Source organism: Anolis carolinensis, unplaced genomic scaffold (assembly GCF_035594765.1).
Source record: "Anolis carolinensis isolate JA03-04 unplaced genomic scaffold, rAnoCar3.1.pri scaffold_7, whole genome shotgun sequence".
Lineage (NCBI taxonomy): Eukaryota > Metazoa > Chordata > Lepidosauria > Squamata > Dactyloidae > Anolis > Anolis carolinensis.
In genome coordinates this window covers 16,520,667-16,538,147 of record NW_026943818.1, presented here as the reverse complement: position 1 = coordinate 16,538,147, position 17,481 = coordinate 16,520,667, and the positions used below count along the sequence as shown (strand labels likewise).

Genomic DNA, 17,481 nt, shown 5'->3' with positions numbered 1-17,481 from the left:
TTCAATACGCAGTAATGCTATGTAGTAATTACTGTATTTACGAATTTAGCACCAAAATATCACAATGTATTGAAAACATTGACTACAAAAATGCGTTGGATAATCCAGAACGTTGGATAAGTGAGACTCTACTGTATTTAAAAGGTGCTTTTAGGATGTTTTGTTTATTACAAAATGTTCCTTTCGAGAGGAAAAAAAAACACAGGAAACGGTTTGATTTTTCAGAGCAAGGCAACCCTTCTTATTCTTTTTTTATTTAAAAAGGCCCTGGCGGCAGGAATATAGTGTAAAAATCATTGGAAAAACTAAAAGGCATCAATACATATTGGAATAATATACACTTTGTACAAACGAATATTACACGCCGTTCATTATTTGTTTTGTTTTGTTTTGTTTTCTGTTCGGAGGTTCTGGTTCAGAAACTGAGGTCCGAATAATTCATGGCTCCCGGAACCGGAACGTTGAGGCCGCCGTAGTCCAGCATGTACATGGGCCACTGCTGCCCAAGGAGAAAGGGAATTAATAATAGTAATTAATAATAGTAAATAATAATAATAATAATAATAATAATAATAATAATAATAATAATAATAATATGGTGGAAGAAAGGGAGGCGGAAAAGGCCACTTATAATAATGATAATAATAATAATATGGTGGAAGAAAGATACGCAGAAAAGGCCATTAATAATAATAATAATAATAATGTAATCTGGTGGAATAATAATAATAATCATCATAAAGTAATAATATGGTGGAAGAAAGATACGCAGAAAAGGCCATTAATAATAATAATAATAATGTAATCTGGTGGAATAATCATCATCATCATCATAAAGTAATAATATGGTGGAAGAAAGATACGCAGAAAAGGCCATTAATAATAATAATAATAATAATAATAATAATAATGTAATATGGTGGAATAATCATAATCATTATATAGTAATAATATGGTGGAAGAAAGGCAGAAAACACCGTTAGTAATAATAATAATAAATAATATAGTGGAAGAAAGGCAGACAGAAAAAGCCATAAATAATAAAAATGTTGATAATATAATAATATGGTGCAAGAAAGGCAAGTGGAAAAGGCCATTAATAATAATAATAATAATGTAATATGGTGGAATAATCATAATCATTATATAGTAATAATATGGTGGAAGAAAGGCAGGCAGAAAACACCATTAGTAATAATAATAATAAATATAGTGGAAGAAAGGCAGACGGAAAAAGCCATAAATAATAAAAATGTTGATAATATAATAATATGGTGCAAGAAAGGCAAGTGGAAAAGGCCATTAATAATAATAATAATAATAATAATAATGTAATATGGTGGAATAATCATAATCATTATATAGTAATAATATGGTGGAAGAAAGGCAGGCAGAAAACACCATTAGTAATAGTATTAATAATAATAACATGGTGGAAGAAAGGCAGACAGAAAAAGCCATTAATAATAAAAATGTTGATAATATAATATGGTGCAAGAAAGGCAAGGGGAAAAGGCCATTAATAATAATAATGATAATAATAGTACAATATGGTGGAATAATAATAATAATCATCATCATCATCCAGTAATAATATGGTGGAAAAAAGCCAGAAAAAGCCATTAGTAATAGTAATAATATAATATGGTTGAAGACAAGCTGGCAGAAAAGGCGATTAATAATAATTATAATATGGTGGAAGACAGGCGGAAAAGGCCATTAATCATAATAATAATAATAATAATAATGTGGAAGAAAGGGAGGTGGGAAAATAGAATATAATATGCTAGAAGAAAGGTAGGCAGAAAAAGCCTTTCAAATATTACGGGGTAAATGCACACACAAATATATATATAGACATATCTAGATATGAATATAGATATATAAGGCTTGCAAATATTGCAGGGGAAATGCACATCTACAGAGAGGATTTGCAAATGTTTCAGGGGGAAATGCATATGTGAAATTAATAAATATAATTATGTGAAATTAGTATATATAAATTAGTATATATAATTATATAGCTTTGCATTGTTTATCTAGGCATTGAATATTTGCCTGTTACTATGTTGGAAGCCGACCTGAGTCCCTATGGGAAGGTAGATAGGATACACATGAAGTATTATTATTATTATTATCAATTATTAATTGATAATACCATATTTTTATTGAACCTCCTTTTCCACTTACAGGACTAGTTTTTTTAAAAAAAAATATGGTAAATATTCAAGAACATATAACCTACTGATGCTTCAAGTAATGAAATTTTATTGGAATTATTGTGAAATTGACTACGGTGAGGAGGATAATGACTTACCATCAGGGAAAACTGGTTGTTGTTTGACGTGGTCTCCAGGTGGGAAGAGGAGGAGGAGGACGAGGAGGACGAGGAGGAGACGGAGTTCCCTTCGGAGATGCGCTTCCGCTTCCGCTTGGGGACCGTGCCCTCGCTTTCTAGGAGACAGAAGCAAGAATCGGAACGGGCCTCTGTTGACGTTCCTCTCACCACCACGTCCCCAAAAACAGGTCCTGATGGACTCATCTCTACAAGCTTGGTAGATGCAAGAAAGGCTGTGGGTGGAGTAGATCTTGATTTCGGCTAGGCAAGGCTACTCTTAGGTGCATCTGGACTTGGTTGAGCAACCAAACCCAACGGGAGCTTCTCCCCAATGGTTCCTCCTCTTCGTCATAGAAAGGAGTGACCATTAGGATGCCATGAAGATGGTCTGGCCCTGGACTTTGACAAGGTCCTCCATGATCTTGCAAGCCAACTAATCCAATGTGAGCTAGGCAAGGCTACTCTTAGGTGCATCTGGACTTGGTTGAGCAACCAAACCCAGCGTGAGCTTCTCCCCAATGGGTCCGGCTCTGGACGTTGAGAAGGTCCTCCATGACCTTCTTGCAAGCCAACTTGTCCAATGTGAGCTAGGCAAGGCTACTCTTAGGTGCATCTGGACTTGGTTGAGCAACCAAACCCAACGGGAGCTTCTCCCCAATGGGTCCGGCTCTGGACTTTGAGAAGGTCCTCCATGACCTTCTTGCAAGCCAACTTGTCCAATGTGAGCTAGGCAAGGCTACTCTTAGGTGCATCTGGACTTGGTTGAGCAACCAAACCCAACGGGAGCTTCTCCCCAATGGGTCCGGCTCTGGACTTTGAGAAGGTCCTCCATGACCTTCTTGCAAGCCAACTAGTCCAGTGTGAGCTAGGCAAGGCTACTTTTAGGTGCATCTGGACTTGGTTGAGCAACCAAACCCAACGGGAGCTTCTCCCCAATGGTTCCTCCTCTCCTTCATAGAAAGGAGTGACCATTAGGATGCCATGAAGATGGTCTGGCCCTGGACTTTGACAAGGTCCTCCATGATCTTCTTGCAAGCCAACTAATCCAATGTGAGCTAGGCAAGGCTACTCTTAGGTGCATCTGGACTTGGTTGAGCAACCAAACCCAACGGGAGCTTCTCCCCTTCTGCGAGTGTTGGATAAGTGAGACTCTACTGTATATAAATATATATAAATCCCCTTATTGACTCACTCCGTTTACCTGGTTGTTTGGCTTCGGCGCCCAGATCGGCAAATGGCCTGCGTTGCAAAAGAAATAAAGGAATGGAAGAAAGTTTTTTTTTACTCCAGAAAGTTGTGTTACATAGTGTTATGCGGGGATCATTGCCACCCAAAAGATGGTGGTGCGACTATTATGCCATGAAATACAAGCAAGCTCTGATTTAACCCAGGTTTAAGCTACGGATCGCAAGGAATAAAGGCCGCAAGGGACAGGGAGGAAGGCCAGAGAGGGCCGGGCTTACTGAAGCGGATTCGTCACCACCATGCGGATGCGGTCACGAGCCTTGAGGATCTTCTCCAGCCGGTGGATGTCGTAGGTGTTGGGGTTCCGGAACGGGATCTCGTCCGGGAGGCCGAGCACCTCGAGGGCCTCGGGGCTGTCCCGGATCAGCTTATACGGCACCAGGACGGGCCGGTTCAGCCCCAAAGCGTCTCCTGGAAGAACAACAACAACAACACCAAGAGTCTCAGGAGAGCATTCAGAACAATGCTCTCGCCATATTTCACAAACAAAACCACAACCCATGATGCGGAGCGTACTCTACGTCTCCCCAAAACATCATGCTTTCATTAAGACAGAAAAAAGAAAACAACAAAAGGTTAAAAACACTTGTTCTAGAATAAGACCGCAACATCCTAAACAAAACAAAAATGTCACTAATCACTCTGGAGATTCCATTGCAATGTGCCATAGAAGTTCCAGCGGGAGACGCACTGACGTTTCGCCCATATCTATGGCAGGCATCCTCTGGGGAGAGAGGGCAGTCTAGAAATAAAGTTTTATTATTATTTTATTATTATTATTTTATTCTTATTGGGAAACTAAGCAAGGGGGGTTTATATCTCCTAGGCTCCCATGGCATTGAGCTGTTGCAGAGTTTGTATGGGGTGGAGGGAGTTGTAGTTTGGCAGAGGGGGTGAAAGGCCTTGCAAACCTCTAACTCCCAAGTTTATAATTATTAGTATTAATATTAATTAAGAGTGCCCTGGATCAAGGAAATATCAATGATATCCCAATTAAACCCTATGGCATTTCTGTCTGTCGCCCTCCTGTGGACAGAAGAATATTGCACTTGCCTTGAGATTCGGATTCTTAGCTCTCTGCTGCCATCAAATGGTCAGATAGAGAACTGCAGCCAGTTTAAAATAATACTAAGACTAATAATCTTGAAAGTTAGTGTTTTGTAAAGGTAACCCTTTCACCCCCTCGGCCCAAGAGTGCTGGTGCCTTGCCAAACTACAACTCCCACCATCCCATGCAACCTCTGCAACTTTGCAACAACTCAAAGCTATGGGAGCCTGGGAGGTGTAGTTCTCCAAGGCCTTTTGCCTCCTCTGCCAAACTACAGATCCCGGGATTCCACAGAAATGTGCGGTAGAAGTTCCAGTGGGAGTCACACTGCGTCACCCTTTATCAGAGAGCGGTGAGACCCCAGCCAACTACAGATCCCAGGGGCCCACAGCACGGAGCCACAACAATAGGAAGTGCTGCCAACACGTGCCTCCATTGCACCGTCGTAGTGGAGTGAGTCAGCGGCATGACTGAGAGAAGCCCTTGCAAAACTACAACTCCCAGGATTCTTTAGCACTGAGCTATGGGTCCCAGACAGCAAAGAGAAAGTCCCTGACCCAAAGCCATGCCTGTTTACATTGTGGGATCCTTTGGAGGGAATTATAACACTGAGGCTGCACTTCCCTACCTGACCATTTGATGGCAGCAGAGAGCAAAGAATCCGAATCTCAAGGCAAGTGCAATATTCTTGTGTCCACACGAGGGCGACAAACGGAAAAGCCATTAGGACTTAATGTAATATTAATTGATATTTCCTTGATCCAGGGCAATCTTAAATCAAACTAATACTACTAATAATAATCTTGGGAGTGAGAGGTTTGCAAGGCCTTTCACCCCCTCTGCCAAACTACAACTCCCATCATCCCATACAAACTCTGCAACAGCTCAATGCCATGGGAGCCTAGGAGATATAAACCCCCCTTGCTTAGTTTCCCAATAAGAATAAAATAATAAGAATAAAATAATAATAAAACTTTATTTCTAGACTGCCCTCTCTCCCCGTAGATGTGGGCGAAACGTCAGGAGAGAATGCTTCTGGAACATGGCCATACAGCTTGGAAAACACAGAACAACCCAGTGATTCCGGCCATGAAAGCCTTCGACAACACACTGGGAGATATAGTTCTCTAGGCCTTGCATCTCCTCTGCCAGATGACATGCTGTAGAACCCTGGGAGGTCTAGTTCAACAAAGCCTTGGAAAAAAATCTCAGGTTCCCATAGCATTGAGCTGTTGCAAAGTTGCAGAGACTGTATGGGATGGAGGGAGTTGTAGTTTGGCACTCTCGGGCTGAGGGCATGAAAGGCCTTGCAAACCTCTCACTCCCAAGTGTATAATTATTAGTATTAATATTAATTAAGAGTGCCCTGGATCAAGGAAATATCAATGATATCCCCATTAAACCCTTATGGCTTGTCTGTCTGTCGCCCTCCTGTGGACAGAAGAATATTGCACTTGCCTTGAGATTCGGATTCTTTGCTCTCTGCTGCCATCCAATGGTCAGAGAGAGAACTGCGTTGAAGGCGCCTTTGTGCTGCACTTTCCAACCTGACCACTTGATGGCAGCAGAGAGCACAGAATCAGGTTTTTCAAGGCAAGTGCAATATTCTTCTGTCCACAGGAGGGCGACAAACGGAAAAGCCATTAAGACTTAATGTAATATTAATTGATATTTCTTTGAGCCATGACAGTTTAAAATAATACTAATAATAATAATCTTGGGAGTGAGAGGTTTGCAAGGCCTTTTACACCCCCTCTGCCTGGAGGGCTGTGGCGCCGCTGGTTAGTAGCTAGCAGCAATAAATCACTACTGACCAAGAGGTCATGAGATCGAAGCTCGGGTCGGGGTGAGCTCCTGACCATTAATAGGGTAACTATTAATTATTAATAGCCTAACTCGCTGTTGACCTAAGCAGCCCGAAAGACAGTTGCATTTGTCGAGTAGGAAATTTAGGTACCGCTTTATGTGGGGAGGCCAATTTAACTAATTTACAACAGCAGTGTGCGGAAAGGAATGAGGAAGTACTCCATCTAGGACTCGGTATCCTTCGGGGCGAGAAGGGCGGAAGATAAATACTGTTAATAAATGCATAAATAGTTCTGTAACCCGCCTCCAGCCACTAGGGAGAGGCAGGTAAGAAATATAAAGCGCCTTAAATGTATATTTAAATGTATAACTATGTATATTTTTAATGTATATTCTTAATTTTATTGTAATTTTTAATCTCGATGGATTATATATATATATATGTTTATATTGTAAGCCGCCCTGAGTCCCCTGATCGGTGAGAAGGGCGGGGTAGAAGTGATGTAATAAATAAATAAATAATAAATAAATATAATAATAGGGTATAATAATAATATATATGTGTGTGTGTGTTTATATATAAATAAATATATATATATACAATATAATTTACAATAATATGTAATAATTATAACATATTGTATATACATATAATATTCATAATATTATATTGTAATACGATATAATACTAATAATACAATATTATAATATTAATTATATATCATATTTTACATGTAACATTACTAATAATATTACAATATGTTGATACAGTACAATATAGTCATTTTTTACCAGTATTGTACTATACTAATATCATATTGTATGTAAATTTAATTTGTAAGCCGCTCTGAGTCCCCTTCGGGGTGAGAAGGGCGGGATATAAATGTAGCAAATAAATAAATAAATAAATAAATAATAACAATTATTATTATTATTATTATTATTATTATTATTATTATTATTATTATTAGTGTCTTCTAGTCCAAAAAACGAGTGTGATCGATATTTGGTCGTCCTCTTTCTATCTTTGAGCAGAGATCATTCTTGCTGCCGTCCTGATCTACAGTCGTGACGTCTCACATTATCCACCGAGCGTGTTGTCGAACCCAAAGCCCGGGCCCCACTCACCATACTTTTCGTTGAACAGCTCCTTCACTTGCTCTCGGAGGATCACCTTCTCGCCCAATCTGTTCGCGTCGTCTTCATCTAGGAAAGAGATCACCCGGAGCCATCAGATCGCCCGTTATCGACTCTTAATTTACAACACCATAAAAAACTTTCAGCAGCGTGCGGAAAGGAATGAGGAAGTACTCCATCTAGGACTCGGTATCCTTCGGGGCGAGAAGGGCGGAAGATCAATACCGTAAATAAATAAATAAATAAATAAATAGTTCTGTGGCCCCAAAAGGTGAGCATTAGATTCGAGTGAATAGTAGCCTTGTGCAGTTGTACGGAATCGCTGCCCGTTTCTATTTGTACTATTTGTACGGCCCGGTTTCAGTTTCCATCCACCGCTTACGGAAACGGGCACCTATATGAATGGGCTTTATAGTCTAAGGTCCGGGAAAAAAAATTCGGAGCTTGAGCAGCAAAGCGCCAGGCCCGGCGCTCGGCTGTAAGTCCTGAGAGCTGGGCCTACAGTCGAGTGCTCAACTGCAGGGCCTACAAGCGCTGAGTGCTCAATGGCTCAAAGGCCCAGACTGCAGGGCCTACAGTTGAGCACCGAGGGCTTGATGCTCGAGTATCAAGTGCTCGGTGCTGGACTGTAGGTCCTGCCAGCGGGAAGCATCAAGTGCTCGGCGCTGGACTGTAGGTCCTGCCAGTCAAAAGCATCAAGCGCTCAGCGCTGGACTGTAGGTCCTGCCAGCCAGAAGCATCAAGTGCTCGGTGCTGGACTGTAGGTCCTGCCAGCCAGAAGCATCAAGTGCTCGGTGCTGGACTGTTGGTCCTGCCAGCAGGAAGCATCAAGTGCTCAGCGCTGAACTGTTGGTCCTGCCAGCAGGAAGCATCAAGTGCTCGGCGCTGGACTGTGTGTCCTGCCAGCCAGTGCTCGGCGCAGGACTGTAGGTCCTGCCAGACAGAAGCATCAAGCGTTTGGCGCTGGACTGTAGGTCCTGCCAGCGAGAAGCATCAAGCGCTGAGCACTGAACTGCCAGTGAGAAGCATCAAGTGCTCGGCGCTGGACTGTAGATCCTGCCAGCTAGAAGCATCAAGCGCTCGGCGCTGGATTGTAGGTCCTGCCAGCCAGTGCTCGGTGCTGGACTGTAGGTCCTGCCAGCCAGAAGCATCAAGTGCTCGGCGCTGGATTGTAGGTCCTGCCAGCCAGTGCTCGGTGCTGGACTGTAGGTCCTGCCAGCCAGAAGCATCAAGTGCTCGGCGCTGGACTGTAGGTCCTGCCAGCCAGGGCCTACAGCGAAGCACCAAAAATCAGCCGACCAAATGGCTACCTTAAATAGGGTACTAGCTCACTCTTTAGTGTTTTTTCTTTAGGTTAAACTTTTTTTTTGATGGTATACTAGGGTGAGAAGGGCGAAATATAAATACTGTAAACGGGCCTTGACCCCGAGCCGTCCTCTCCAAGCCTTGCACTGCGAACGCTCAGTCCGGCGGTGCAGATGGTAGCAGACAAAGAAAGGAATCTCTCGGTGCCCTGCAATATTTGGGCAGCTCAATAAACATGTCCCATGTTATTTTATGATAACTTGATGCTTCTGGCTGGCAGGACCTACAGTCCAGCGCCGAGCACTTGATGCTCGAGCATCATGCACTCGGTGCTCGACTGCAGGCCCTGCAATATTTGGGCAGCTCAAAACATGTCCCATGTTATTTTATGATAACTTGATGCTTCTGGCTGGCAGAACCTACAGTCCAGCGCCGAGCACTGATGCTCGAGCATCAAGCGCTTGGTGCTCGACTGCAGGCCCTGCAATATTTGGGCAGCTCAATAAACATGTCCCATGTTATTTTATGATAACTTGATGCTTCTGGCTGGCAGGACCTACAGTCCAGCGCCGAGCACTGATGCTCGAGCATCAAGCGCTTGCTGCTCGACTGCAGGCCCTGCAATATTTGGGCAGCTCAATAAACATGTCCCATGTTATTTTATGATAACTTGATGCTTCTGGCTGGCAGGACCTACAGTCCAGCGCCGAGCACTTTACTGTAGGCCTTGCAATATTTGGGCAGCTCAATAAACATTTCCCACGTTATGTTATGATAACTTGATGTTTCTGGCTGGCAGGACCTACAGTCCAGCGCCGAGCACTGATGCTCGAGCATCAAGCATTCGGTGCTCGACTGTAGGCCCTGCAATATTTGGGCAGCTCAATAATACAATACAATGCTTGTATTTCCTCGTATAATAGTCGCACCAACATCTTTTTGAGTGGCAATTAGACCCGCACAACATGACGTAATACTATTTAGGGGAAGTTGTTATGTCACGATTTCCACGGTTGTGATTCCAACACCCGGCGCGTTTCTTGTCTGCTACCATCTGCAGCGCATCCTCTGAGCAACATACCGTTCAGAGCAGCGAAGGCTTTTCCCAAGGTGGAGATCCGTCTCGGGGCTACGGCGGGTGTCGGGAAAGAAGAGAGAGAAGGACGAGTGAGCACCCGGGGCCGGCATCGAGGCTCAATCCGTTCAACAGAGTTTGACGCAGCCACAAAAACAACAAAGCTTCCGGAGGACTACTTGGACCCAGGTGATGGGAATTATAGTCCACCCACACCCAGAAAGCACTGTGGACACCGACATAACACAGGACGATGGGAGTTGTAGTCCACCCACAACCAGAGGGCACTGTGAACCACAACGAGAAACAGGATGATGGGAGTTGTAGTCCACCCACACCCAGAAAGCACTGTGGACACCGACATAACACAGGACGATGGGAGTTGTAGTCCACCCACATCCAGAGGGCACTGTGAACCACAACGCGATACAGGATGATGGGAGGTGTAGTCCACCCACACCCAGAAAGCACTGTGGACACCGACATAATGGGAGCTGTAGTCCACCCACACCCAGAGGGCACTGTGAACCACAACATGATGCAGGATGACGGGAGTTGTAGTCCACCCATACCCAGAAAGCACAGGATGATGGGAGTTGTGGTCCACCCACACCCAGAGGGCACTGTGAACCACAACATGATGCAGGATGACAGGAGTTGTAGTCCACCCATACCCAGAAAGCACAGGATGATGGGAGTTGTGGTCCACCCACACCCAGAGGGCACTGTGAACCACAACGTGATGCAGGATGATGGGAGTTGTAGTCCACCCATACCTAGAAAGCGCAGGATGATGGGAGTTGTGGTCCACCCGCACCCAGAGAGAACTGTGAACCCGAACATGACACAGGATGGTGGGAGTTGTAGTCCAATCACACCCAGAAAGCACGGTGGACCCCAACATAACAGGATGGTGGGAGTTATAGTCCACCCACATCCAGAAAGCCCAATTTACCCCAACATAACAAACTATAACCCAGGATGGTGGGAGTTGTAGTCCACCTACATCCAGAAAGAGCTGTGAACCCCAACATGATCAACTATAACTACTGATGGGGCTTGGGGTGAGGGAACTGACCCAGGATGATGGGAGTTGTAGTCCACACACATACAAAGAACTGTGTCTATTTCCACCAGCAATGATGGATGTGGACCGAGTCTTGGCAGACACAACCATCATGACCAACGTGCAATAAGGGCGGGTTTTGAGGGGGAATGACAGGACCATGGGACTTGTAGTCCACCCACACCCTTATGTGTCTTCCAGTCATTTATAGTTTCCATGGGCACTTACCGGGTTTAGGGATGAGTCCTTGGAAGGGTCTGCGGAAGGAAAGGAAAGGGAAATAAAAGCGCACAGGATGCGGGAGAGGCACGTCATAGGAACAGCATTAATTTCATGTAATATAATAAAAACATATATATACATATATATGTATGTTTATGTGTATGTGTGTGTGTATGTGTATATATATATTTTTTTGGGGGGGGGACATAGCTCAACCATTGGTTCATTGCATTGAGTATGCGGTCTGCCCCAAATAATATAATATTATATATATATATATATATATATATATATATATATATATGGTTTTCCCCATTAAATCTATTTGGGTCGGACTCTGGGGGTTGGTGCTCATCTCCATTTCTAAGCCGAAGAGCCGGCGTTGTCCATAGACACCTCCAAGGTCATGTGGCCATAGGCACGACTGCATGGAGCGCCGTTACCTTCCCGCCAATAGGAGCAGTACCTATTGATCTACTCGCATTGGCATGTTTTCGAATGGGTCGGTTGGCAGAACTAGAGCTAACGGCGGGAGCTCACCCCGCTCCCCGGATTCGAACCACCAACCTTTTGGTCGGTCAACAAGTTCAGTAGCTCAGCGGTTTAACCTGCTGCGCCACCGAGGGCTCTGTGTATGAATGCATGTATGTGTGTGTGTGTGTGTGTGTGTGTGTGTGTGTGTGTGTGTATATATATATATATATATATATATATATATATTTGGATGGGCAACATAATTTAACCATTGATTCATCCCACCAAGTACAAGGTCTGTGCGATTTTATAGAAATAAATTTTTTGGGGGGAGGAACGATTGGTTCAATTGGGCCGGGCTGTGGCACAGCTGGTTAGATAGCCAGCTGCAATAAATTACGACTGATCGAGAGGTTATGGGATCGAATCCCGGGTCGGATTGAGCTCCCAACCATTTAATAGCCTAGCTCACTGTTGACCTAAGCAGCTCGAAAGACAGTTGCATCTGTCAAGTAGGAAACTTAGGTACCGCTTATGCGGGGAGGCTAATTTAACCAATTTAGGACACCATAAAAAAAAAAAACTTCCAGCAGTGTATGGAAAGGAATGAGGAAGTACTCTATCAAGGACCGGAATCAAGCATGCCTTCATGAAGCCAGAAGCTGGAAAATGTTAAATTGCCAAAAAAAAAAACTTCCAGCAGTGTATGGAAAGGAATGAGGAAGTACTCCATCAAGGACCGGAATCAAGCATGCCTTCATGAAGCCAGAAGCTGGAAAATGTTAAATTGCCAAAAAAAAAAACTTCCAGCAGTGTATGGAAAGGAATGAGGAAGTACTCCATCAAGGACCGGAATCAAGCATGCCTTCATGAAGCCAGAAGCTGGAAAATGTTAAATTGCCAAAAAAAAAAACTTCCAGCAGTGTATGGAAAGGAATGAGGAAGTACTCCATCAAGGACCGGAATCAAGCATGCCTTCATGAAGCCAGAAGCTGGAAAATGTTAAATTGCAACAAAAAAAAACTTCCAGCAGTGTATGGAAAGGAATGAGGAAGTACTCCATCAAGGACTCAGTGTCACAACTGGCAGGAATCAAGCATGCCTTCATGAAGCCGGAAGCTGGAAAAATGTTACATTGCCTCTGTGTCTGTCTATATATATGTCGTATGTCTAATGGCATTGAATGTTTGAGAATATAAATATTGCAAATAAATAAATAAAATAAAATAATAGATGCTATACAAAAATAGAAGGGATCTCCTACACTAAAAGTAAAAAATCAAGGATCCTCGAGGAGGAGGAGAAATACCTTGTGACGGTGAACCGGATCTTGTCGGCGACGGCGAGGATCCGCTCCAGATTCTGGGAGCCGAAGGTGCAAGGTTTCCGGAAGGGGATCCCCGGGGGCATCCCGTCTATGATGACGGACCCCGGGTTGTTCTTGATGCGCTTGTAGGGCACCTGGACCGGGTACTTGATGCCCAAAGCCTCGCCTGGAAAGAATGGTACAAGCGTCAGCTCTGGGTGCGGGGGTCCCGAGTGCGAGTCTCATTTTGTATTAAAAGAAGGGGTGCGACTATTACATGATGAAAAAACCCTACCTTTGATTCTCTGGACTAGATACCGTATTATTTCATCGCATAATAGTCCCATTTTGTATGAAAAGAGGTGCGACTATTACATGATGAAAAAACCCTACCTTTGATTCTCTGGACTAGATACCGTATTATTTCATCACATAATAGTCCCATTTTGTAGGAAAAGGTGTGTGACTATTATGTGATGAAAATAAATATTATTTCATCGCATAATAGTCCCATTTTGTATGAAAAGTAGGGGTGCGACTATTATGTGATGAAAATAAATATTATTTCATCGCATAATAGTCCCATTTTGTATGAAAAGGGGTGCAACTATTACATGATGAAAAAAACCCTACCTTTGGTTCTCTGGACTAGATACCGTATTATTTCATCACATAATAGTCCCATTTTGTAGGAAAGAGGGTGTGACTATTATGTGATGAAAATAAATATTATTTCATCGCATAATAGTCCCATTTTGTATTAAAAGGGGTGCGACTATTATGTGATGAAAAAAAACTACATTTGATTCTCTGGACTAGATACCGTATTATTTCATCACATAATAGTCCCATTTTGTAGGAAAGAGGGTGTGACTATTATGTGATGAAAATAAATATTATTTCATCGCATAATAGTCCCATTTTGTATTAAAAGGGGTGCGACTATTATGTGATGAAAAAAAACTACATTTGATTCTCTGGACTAGATACCGTATTATTTCATCACATAATAGTCCCATTTTGTAGGAAAGGGGGTGTGACTATTATGTGATGAAAATAAATATTATTTCATCGCATAATAGTCCCATTTTGTATGAAAAGGGGTGCAACTATTACATGATGAAAAAAACCCTATCTTTGGTTCTCTGGACTAGATACCGTATTATTTCATCGCATAATAGGATGTTTACAAAACCTGGAATGAAGTTCTTTGCAGAAAGAAGGAAGGAGGGAAGATCCAAGTTCCATCATCGCATAATAGTCGCATTTTTGTCCCCTTTTTTAACAGATTAGGGATGCGACTATTATGCGATGAAAAAAAATCCTACCTTTGAGACTTCCGTTTCGATTTTTCAAAACTGCCCTGTCTTTGGAGAAGGAAGGAAGGGAAGGAGGGAGGAATAATCTCAAAACAGTTCTGCGACTATTATACGAGGAACGCAGAAATACCAATTTTATCACACGGAAAATGGCGGTGTGACTATGACGTGGTGATGAAATTGAGTAGCCTTTGTAAGCCCTTCCAACTCTAGTATTCAATGAAAATCTGCAAGTTTTGAGAGCAGTCGCTAGTAAATGTATCTTTCTCAAGCTTTGGACAATACTCACCATACTTCTTGTTGAACAGGTCCTGGACTTGTTCCCTTAGTGTGTTTGCAATATCTATTCTTGAAAGTCGAGTGTCATAATTTTCTAAAAAGAGGGAGGAAAAGAGGGCCGGGATTAGAGATTCCAGCCTGTGAGATTTTCAGGAAAAGAAAAGCACTTAGTTGAACTTGGAGACACAGAGATGATAGTAGCCTCGATTTAGGGTTTCCAAATTCTCACCTTGGAATCCCGGCCTTTTTAAAGGTTCTTCCTTCAGACGCTTATTAAAGTCTCTTTCGTTACCTGGCAAAACAAGACATGGACGGTTACTTATTTAATTTCAGTGTCTTGTTTCTAAACTTTTCAGACACTATTTAATAGGGCCACCCTATGATCCAACAATTTCGGTTATCCGACATTCGGCCCACCCATGTATGTTGAATAACAGGAACTCTACTGTATTACGGAACTCTACTGTATTTTTTGTCTTTCAAAAGTGTAAATAGAAACGGCCTCTTTATACACAGTAGGCACGTGCAATCGATTAAAAAATAACGAATTCGATCCAATTTACGATAATTTTGCACAACCCTAATGGATATGTCAAAACGCAGATAATAGTGGATCATGTTGAAAAAAAGGACCTCCAGTCCAGGAATAATAATAATAATAATAATAATAATAATAATAATAATATGTAACACAATTTTTGTTCCTGGGTTCTAAATGTCATTTCCTCACTGTTTGTGTTGTAATCAATACATTTTTATGAATTATGACGGTAATTATTGAACATACAATAAAGTAGATATATACCCTGTGCCCTTAAGTTTGGTTTTCAGGCCGAAATTGGCAGAGGCGTAAATCCCATTGTATGCAATGGAGCCTCTTAAATAAAACGGCAAACCACGTAAACGAGGATGAAAAACGATCTCTGAAACTAGTAGGATGCTACAGCACATGCGCAGTGCAAATCAAGGTTTCCTCCTGGGAATATTCCACAAAAAAGCTTACGCCAGATTAAAAACGGGTCTGCCTTTGAGGTGTCACTATTTATTTTAAGTCTCTTGAAATCCGTGTAAATAGTTGTTTATTTACCCGTTCCTCCTGAGCTGTCCGAAGCTTCTTCCTTCACTCCTTCCGTGAGAAGTTCCGGCCTGAAAAAGAAGGCCGTCGACATGTAAACAAAGGGAGGAACTCCCGACTATTAATAGCCTAGCTTGCTGTTGACCTAAGTAGCTCGAAAAACAGTTGTATCTGTCTAGTAGGAAATGTAGGTACCGCTTTATGCGGGGAGGCTAATTTAACTAATTTTCGACACCATAAAAACCTCCAGAAGCACGTGGAAGAATGAGGAAGTACTCCATCAAGGACTCGGTGTCAGAAGTGGACGATGAAGCAGCAGCCCGAAAGACAGTTGCGTCTGTTGAGTTGGAAATTTAGGTACCGCTTTACGCAGGGAGGCTAATTTAACTAACTTACGATACCATAATAAACCTCCAGCAGTGTGCGGAAAGAATGAGGAAATACTCCATCAAGGACTCGGTGTCAGAAGTGGACGATGAAGCGGCAGCCCGAAAGACAGTTGTGTCTATCGAGTAAGAAATTTAGGCACCGCTATATACTGGGAGGCTAATTTAACTAATTTCCGACACCATAAAAACCTTCAGCAGCGTGTGGAAAGAATGAGGAAGTACTCCATCAAGGACTCGGTGTTAGAAGTGGACGATGAAGCAGCAGCCCGAAAGACAGTTGCGTCTGTCGAGTAGGAAATTTAGGTACCGCTATATGCGGGGAGGCTAATTTAACTAATTTCCACACCATAAAAACTTTGAGAAGCACGTGGAAGAATAAGGAAGTACTCCATCAAGGACTCGGTGTCAGAAGTGGAAGATGAAGCGGCAGCCCGAAAGACAGTTGCGTCTATCGAGTAGGAAATTTAGGTACCGCTATATGCGGGGAGGCTAATTTAACTAATTTCCGACACCATAATAAACCTCCAGCAGCGTGCGGAAAGAATGAGGAAATACTCCATCAAGGACTCAGTGTCAGAAGTGGAAGATGAAGCGGCAGCCCGAAAGACAGTTGCGTCTATCAAGTAGGAAATTTAGGTACCGCTATATGTGAGTAGGCTAATTTAACTAACTTACGATACCATAATAAACCTCCAGCAGTGTGCGGAAAGAATGAGGAAATACTCCATCAAGGACTCGGTGTCAGAAGTGGACGATGAAGCGGCAGCCCGAAAGACAGTTGTGTCTATCGAGTAAGAAATTTAGGCACCGCTATATACTGGGAGGCTAATTTAACTAATTTCCGACACCATAAAAACCTTCAGCAGCGTGTGGAAAGAATGAGGAAGTACTCCATCAAGGACTCGGTGTTAGAAGTGGACGATGAAGCAGCAGCCCGAAAGACAGTTGCGTCTGTCGAGTAGGAAATTTAGGTACCGCTATATGCGGGGAGGCTAATTTAACTAATTTCCACACCATAAAAACTTTGAGAAGCACGTGGAAGAATAAGGAAGTACTCCATCAAGGACTCGGTGTCAGAAGTGGAAGATGAAGCGGCAGCCCGAAAGACAGTTGCGTCTATCGAGTAGGAAATTTAGGTACCGCTATATGCTGGGAGGCTAATTTAACTAATTTCCGACACCATAATAAACCTCCAGCAGCGTGCGGAAAGAATGAGGAAATACTCCATCAAGGACTCAGTGTCAGAAGTGGAAGATGAAGCGGCAGCCCGAAAGACAGTTGCGTCTATCAAGTAGGAAATTTAGGTACCGCTATATGTGAGTAGGCTAATTTAACTAACTTACGATACCATAATAAACCTCCAGCAGTGTGCGGAAAGAATGAGGAAATACTCCATC

General features: G+C 42.8%; 1 protein-coding gene across 4 annotated transcripts in view; it reads right to left on the bottom strand.

Moving 5' to 3' along the window:
* Positions 1-212: 212 nt before the first annotated feature.
* The window catches only part of gtf2ird1 (GTF2I repeat domain containing 1), a 52,441-nt gene continuing 35,172 nt past the window's right edge, over positions 213-17,481 (bottom strand). For 2 of the 4 annotated variants that reach the window (XM_062958969.1, XM_062958968.1), the window contains 11 exons: positions 15,708-15,766; positions 14,850-14,912; positions 14,631-14,714; positions 13,026-13,209; positions 11,249-11,277; positions 9,961-10,008; positions 7,566-7,643; positions 3,802-3,994; positions 3,540-3,577; positions 2,318-2,454; positions 213-499 (listed from right to left, as the gene is read on the bottom strand). In XM_062958969.1, the coding sequence (XP_062815039.1) occupies positions 416-499; positions 2,318-2,454; positions 3,540-3,577; positions 3,802-3,994; positions 7,566-7,643; positions 9,961-10,008; positions 11,249-11,277; positions 13,026-13,209; positions 14,631-14,714; positions 14,850-14,912; positions 15,708-15,766 (997 nt within the window). In that variant the 3' untranslated portion in view covers positions 213-415. The remainder of the gene's footprint in view (positions 500-2,317; positions 2,455-3,539; positions 3,578-3,801; positions 3,995-7,565; positions 7,644-9,960; positions 10,009-11,248; positions 11,278-13,025; positions 13,210-14,630; positions 14,715-14,849; positions 14,913-15,707; positions 15,767-17,481) is intronic. The other 2 variants (XM_062958966.1, XM_062958967.1) reach the window with 2 other exon arrangements.